Raw genomic sequence first — 5791 nt, 5'->3', positions numbered from 1 at the left:
ACCTGACTCATATGTTCCGTAAGCTCAGAGTCCATCAGTGCCCAAACGCAGCGAGACATCGTGCAATCAATTAGAGAGTGCCGCCACGAGTCCTCAGCACCACAAATACCGCAGGCACTTGTCTGTGATATATGTCGTTGGTGCAAAATGTCTGACGTTGGCAGAGAATGCCTTGCCAAACGCCACAGAAATATTTTCAGCTTGGAAGGGATTGGTATATGCCACAACTTTGTCCAACTGTTACTTCTTCCTTGCTGATCTGAAGTAGCTGCCGTCTCCTCTAACCATGATTCTCTCCTTTCTCTGGTTGAGACTAACATCCTGTAGGCCGAACGCACGAGAGAACGGACCTTTGGGATCATAATGCCAGGCCCAAAAGTCGAGTCGTAATCGCATGCTAATCGGTATTGCCCTGATCATTTCAACGTCCACTGGAACGAAACATGCATTCAGCTTTGCCATATCCCATTGTCGGGTGCTCTGAATGATAAAGTCGCTCACCCTCTTCGGTGGATTTGCCACCCGGCAGGCGAAAGGTCTAAGTGCACCATCCCTTGGGATCCAATTATCATCCCAAGCATGAGTAGATTCCCCCGTGCCTATGCGGCGTACTAAACCCTGAGCCAGGACCTCTCTCCCCTCCCAAATCGCACGCCAGACCTTAGATGGTTGAGAACCCAGGCCAGCCTGCATGAAACTGCTCGAAGGATAGTAGACAGACTTCAGGATCCTTGCACTCAATGTTTCTGGGTTCTGCAAAATTCGCCAACCTTGTCTAGCCAGCAAAGCAAGGTTAAATAGCTCAATGTCTCGGAAGCCTAAGCCGCCCAGATACTTCGGTTTCGTCATCTCCTCCCACGCAACCCAGCACATCTTCCTTTTACCATCTTTGCTTCCCCACCAAAAATTTCTGATGAGAGAATTGATATGTTGACAAAGACCTCGAGGTAATTTGAAGCACGACATAGAGAATGTCGGAATTGCCTGCACCACTGATTTGATAAGAATATCTTTTCCCCCCGCAGACAAACACTTTTCCATCCATCCTTGAATCCTCTTCCATATACGGTCCTTCAAGAATTTAAAGGCCCCCTTAGTTGAGCGACCACCATCTTCGACTACACCATGAAAGAGGTGGTCCAGAGGTGCCCGCAGCATCATCCAACCCTTGCCATGATCTACGAGTGAAAAAGAAACTGCGAGCAACCAATCAGGCCCAAACTCTTTCTTGGGCCCGGCTAGCAGCAGCCAGCAGCAGGTTGAGGTCGCCTCCTTCCTTCCTTCCTTGCTGGCGAAGTGTCTCCCAAATCCTCTCCTCTCGCACCAACTGCCCCAATTCCTCCTCCTCGCCGTCGAGATCTCGCCTCGCCTCGCCGCGCGCGCGCGCCCTCCGGCCACCGGCCTCCGCCGTCTCCGGCCCGCGGCCCATGGCGACGCGGAACCGGACGCCGCTCTTCCGCAAGTACCGCGACGCGCTGCGGCACGTCCGCGCGCCGGCCGGGGCGCCCTCCTCCTCCTCCTCCTCCTCCGGCGGCGGCGGCGGGCCGGTGATCGAGATGTCCTCCCTCCTGCGGCACGACCGCACCTACGCGCCCCTCAGCACCGACGACCCCTCCGCCTCCTCCTCCAGGTGAATCTGGCCCCCTCCCGCCCGCTCGCGCATCCTCTAACCCACCACCCCCTAGAGACCAGATTAGGTAGCTAGCTAGCTAAATTCGACCAGAGTTTATCAAATCGTGGTAACCGTACGGGAGTAGCACAACTGGAATGCGTGCTTGCTGCCCTCATATGATTCAAAGGAAGTAGTAGCTGAAATGCTGAGTTGCAAATCACTAAGGCTTGTCCATAAGTTAGTCTGATCTGAGCTGCGCATTAGCTAATTGACCTAGCCATCCATTTTTTCTGATCTAAGCTAACCCTCTACATTAGCTAAATTCACTACGCTCAAATGCTTAGTTGCAAATCACTAGGCTCGTCCATAAGTTAGTCTGATCTGAGCTGTGCATTAGCTAATTGACCAGACCACCAGTTTTTCTGATCTAAGCTACCCCTCTACATCAGCTAAATTCGGAGTAACACGCACGCCGTTTACATTGTACCAGATCATGTGTCGGTACTGGAGCACTAGGGTACGAAATGTGCGCTTCGATCAGACGGGGTGAATGTAGAGCTTAAGCTCCCGTGAAGAAATTCGGGTGTTATTTGTCGGACTCATAATAGGCGGAGAGGGGGAATTGAGCTGTAGTAGGTTGAATGCATGGTTGAGCTGTCGCCTCCAGACATGTGACAACTGATCAGACCGATGGCATGGTACTGACATGCGATTCCTGCTGTGCAGTAGAGGCACGGTGACAGTGGGCCTTCCCCCGGCTTGGGTGGATATTTCCGAGGATATATCCGCAAACATGCAGCGGGCAAAGACGAAAATGGCGGAGCTGGCCAAGGCGCACGCCAAGGCCTTGATGCCGTCCTTTGGCGATGGCATGGATGACCAGCGAGCGATCGAGGTTCTCACGCACGAGATAACGGACCTGCTCAAGAGGTCGGAGAAAAGGCTGCAGAAGCTGGCCACGAATGATTCCTCGGAGGATTCAAAAGTCCGGAAGAATGTTCAGGTGACGAATCGCCCTTGCTCTTTTGTATATTAACAGTTATACAAGACTGGTAACTGCTGCAAATGTTTGTGTTGATGGAGCGATTCCTTTTGACTGTTATCTGCAGCGTTCCCTCGCTACAGACTTGCATAGTCTGTCGATCGAGTTCCGGAAAAAGCAGTCATCTTATTTGAAACAGCTTCGCCAGCAGAAAGAGGTTTGCCACTCTGCTTATGATGTTTTCAGAAGTTCAGATACTTGTGCTACTTATCTCACTCTAACAAAGATTCTTGGTTAACGAAATGGAATTGCAGGGGCAAGATGGTGTTGATTTAGAAATGAACATGAATGGGTCTAAGTCCACATTTGAACTTGAAGACGATGAATTTGAGGATGTGGTACGCTTTATCTCTGTCTTTACTTACTAGTTTTCTGCGAATCTGTTTGCTCTCGAGTCTTTGCAGCTCTATCATAGAAACTTATGTCTGTTCTAGTGATTTTTTCATTGTTTTCTTTGCGCTGTACTCCCTCCCTGTTGTGTCACTGTAAGTTCTATTGGGACAATCTCAAGGTTTCAACTTCTGATCCATAAGTAAAAAATAAAATTGAGAAACGAAAGGCAAAACGAATAAAGGCAGAGGTATGTGCAGTGAAAGTTGCATTTGGCTTAGGTGATTAGTCAAATAGTCATACAGGGCATTGATAATGATAACCTGCAGATTCGGGGTGGAGTTTGGACTTTGGATGTAAACGCATATGCTTGGTAGAACAGGGCATTGACCATGGTTTCCCTTAAGATCTTCCCAATCTATTACTTATCTACTTAGGGAACGGCCAAACTGGTTGAGAGAGGTTGCTGATGAGAAGTCTAGCAAATTCATTAAACTAAGCTCTTGGTGCTGCAATTCATTCTAGGATTTTATTTTCAGGGCTTCACTGAGGTTCAGATGTCAAAACTTAAGAAAAGCGAAGCATTCACTAGAGAAAGGGAAAGAGAAATCGAGCAGGTTAGTTCTTCATTTGTTCAATACTTATGCATAAAATGTATCTAAAAGGTTACTGATTCTGTGAAATTTACTTTCATTATCTGCTTGTTGTTTGAAGGTTGTCGAATCAGTCAATGAGCTTGCACAGATCATGAAGGATCTTTCAGTTCTTGTGATTGATCAGGTATGAAAATCTTAACTTAATTGTGTATTGGGTGGTAAGGTATAATAACTAGTGCAGACTTCAGACTCTTTATTTCTTCATATGAACAGGGAACAATTGTTGATCGGATAGATTACAATGTACAGAATGTTGCAGCTTCAGTTGAAGAAGGCTATAAACAGTTACAAAAGGTTTCATCCTCATTCCTGTTTCCTGCATCTCCATTAGTAGTTATTTCATTTGCTTGGGGTAGACAAACTGGAATTTTATGCCACACTCCCAAGTTATATTGTTAGCCACAAAAAAAAAATCAGTGCAGATAGCAAGTGGTCAATCTTTTTCGACCTTTGACCAGTAAATCTGACTGGTCTATGAATAGAATGGCTAGGTTAGCCATTCAAAAGAATATGAAGATATTGGGTAGGTTAGCTATTCAAAAGAAATTTGAAGATATAGCGGAGTGTTTAAAGTTGCTCCCCCCATACCGTAAGAATGACAGTAATGCTACATACGGAATATTTTTTTATGGAAATCACTTACGGACTCACCCACCTGCACATCAGGCAGGGAAGGGGTCCTGATTTTTAAGCAAGGAAATCCAAATTGAACCAACCAGTTCATTCCACGTGAGCTCGTAGAGGTTTTGTTAGCCAAAGAGTCCCTAAGTCTAGGATTATTGAGAATGTAAAAGCATCTGGTAGAAAGTAAAGAAAATGTCAAGTTTCCGGTCCAGAGGCTGTTAATTTTAAACTAATTCTAGAATTTACCGCAAGTACTGTATGCTTTTATGACTCCTGTCCTATCTCTCTCTCTCTCTCTCTCTCTCTCTCTCTCTGCACATTGATATTTAACTGTGTGCCGACATTTTTTTAAATCTACATCAGCCCTTGATGTTTCATCTGCAGCACCTTATATATGAAAGAGCTTCTGCAAAGGAAAAAAAATAGGAGGTATCGTCAGTCACTGAAGTTTGCAGTAACATTTTCATCTGATCTCTGTTTTTCAGGCTGAGAGGACGCAGAAGAAAGGGGGCATGGTTATGTGTGCCACTGTCCTCGTCATTCTTATCTTCATCATGATAGTCCTCCTGATTTTGAAGAAGATCCTTTTCTGATTTTGCTCTCTCTTTTACGGCTGAGGACGCTCTCCAAGTGAACGCCACTCACATATACTCTTATGTGAGTGACTATTCAGTGCCTGCGTATTAGAAAAGGTGCTCTCATTTGCATCTTGCAATAGTGATCTCAAAAGATGGTTCATCTGCCCTTGTTCATAGTGGTTGGGCCAGCAACTCTCTTCAGCCTTCCACATTTTTTGCAGCACTGCTGAGTGTAGAGATGTCATATTCATACGGGTCCCATTTTTTAACGAAGAGTTCTGTTGATACAATTCACACCGACCTGTTTGTCTTGGAGCGACCAGGTCTGGTTTTGTATGCTCTGTATAAAGTTGTACCAGCACCCTGTTCTTAGAAATATAAAAAGTAGTTTCACTCTCTTGCGTCATTACCATTTTGTCTACTTTTTGAAATCGTGTTACAGTGTACCAGATGATCCTAACATTTTTGCAACAACTTCTATATTGTGGTTCCCATTGCTCTATCATTTTTTTTAAATCTTATTGCTTTCTTTCGAGACTGACTAACTATGTTTCCCTTCAGTATGATATGAATTGCACATTATGGTGTATATGGGGAACGCTTGCGAGTCCACATCGATCCTCATGTAGAGTGTTTCACTGGAAGTGCAATGTGGATTTCCTTTTCAGGGTTCAGCATGTTGATGCTGTCAGTTTACTATTCAAGTTCCTCTGATGATCTCGGCGATTGTCGCTGCAATTAGACTGTGCTGCTGCTAAGCTGGAAGGATATTGTCTGGGATAGGCGCAAGAATGAAAGCCATAGATGATGGATCTCTGTGGGCCACCATTTACTCCCCCAACCCCTTCCATGAATCAGGTTTGCAGGCTGTGGTGTTTTCTTGCCCTCATTTTGACCAGCTGGTCCCAAATCATGCAGCATGGTACTGCTAGTGGTGATGTAGGATATG

General features: G+C 45.8%; 1 protein-coding gene across 1 annotated transcript; it reads left to right on the top strand.

The window, feature by feature from the left end:
- The first annotated feature begins 1556 nt into the window (after positions 1–1556).
- LOC124703784 (syntaxin-43-like) lies at positions 1557–5235 on the top strand. Its single transcript, XM_047236017.1, has 8 exons — positions 1557–1630; positions 2339–2615; positions 2722–2811; positions 2909–2992; positions 3524–3601; positions 3699–3764; positions 3854–3934; positions 4750–5235. Exons 1-8 carry the CDS (start codon positions 1557–1559, stop codon positions 4855–4857), a joined length of 858 nt encoding a protein of 285 aa, XP_047091973.1. The 3' UTR covers positions 4858–5235.
- Positions 5236–5791: the final 556 nt, after the last annotated feature.

The sequence above is a fragment of the Lolium rigidum genome, chromosome 1, assembly GCF_022539505.1.
Source record: "Lolium rigidum isolate FL_2022 chromosome 1, APGP_CSIRO_Lrig_0.1, whole genome shotgun sequence".
Taxonomy (NCBI): Eukaryota; Viridiplantae; Streptophyta; class Magnoliopsida; order Poales; family Poaceae; genus Lolium; species Lolium rigidum.
This window is presented reverse-complemented; position numbering and strand designations above follow the sequence as displayed.

What these genes read in the sequence shown, in the direction of transcription:
- LOC124703784 (XM_047236017.1), top strand. Translation starts at nt 1,557, where the DNA reads ATGTCCTCCCTCCTGCGGCACGACCGCACCTACGCGCCCCTCAGCACC. An exon ending in ACGATGAATTTGAGGATGTG is followed by an intron (nt 2,993 to 3,523) that starts GTACGCTTTATC and finishes TTTTATTTTCAG; the next exon opens with GGCTTCACTGAGGTTCAGAT. An exon ending in CAGTTCTTGTGATTGATCAG is followed by an intron (nt 3,765 to 3,853) that starts GTATGAAAATCT and finishes TCATATGAACAG; the next exon opens with GGAACAATTGTTGATCGGAT.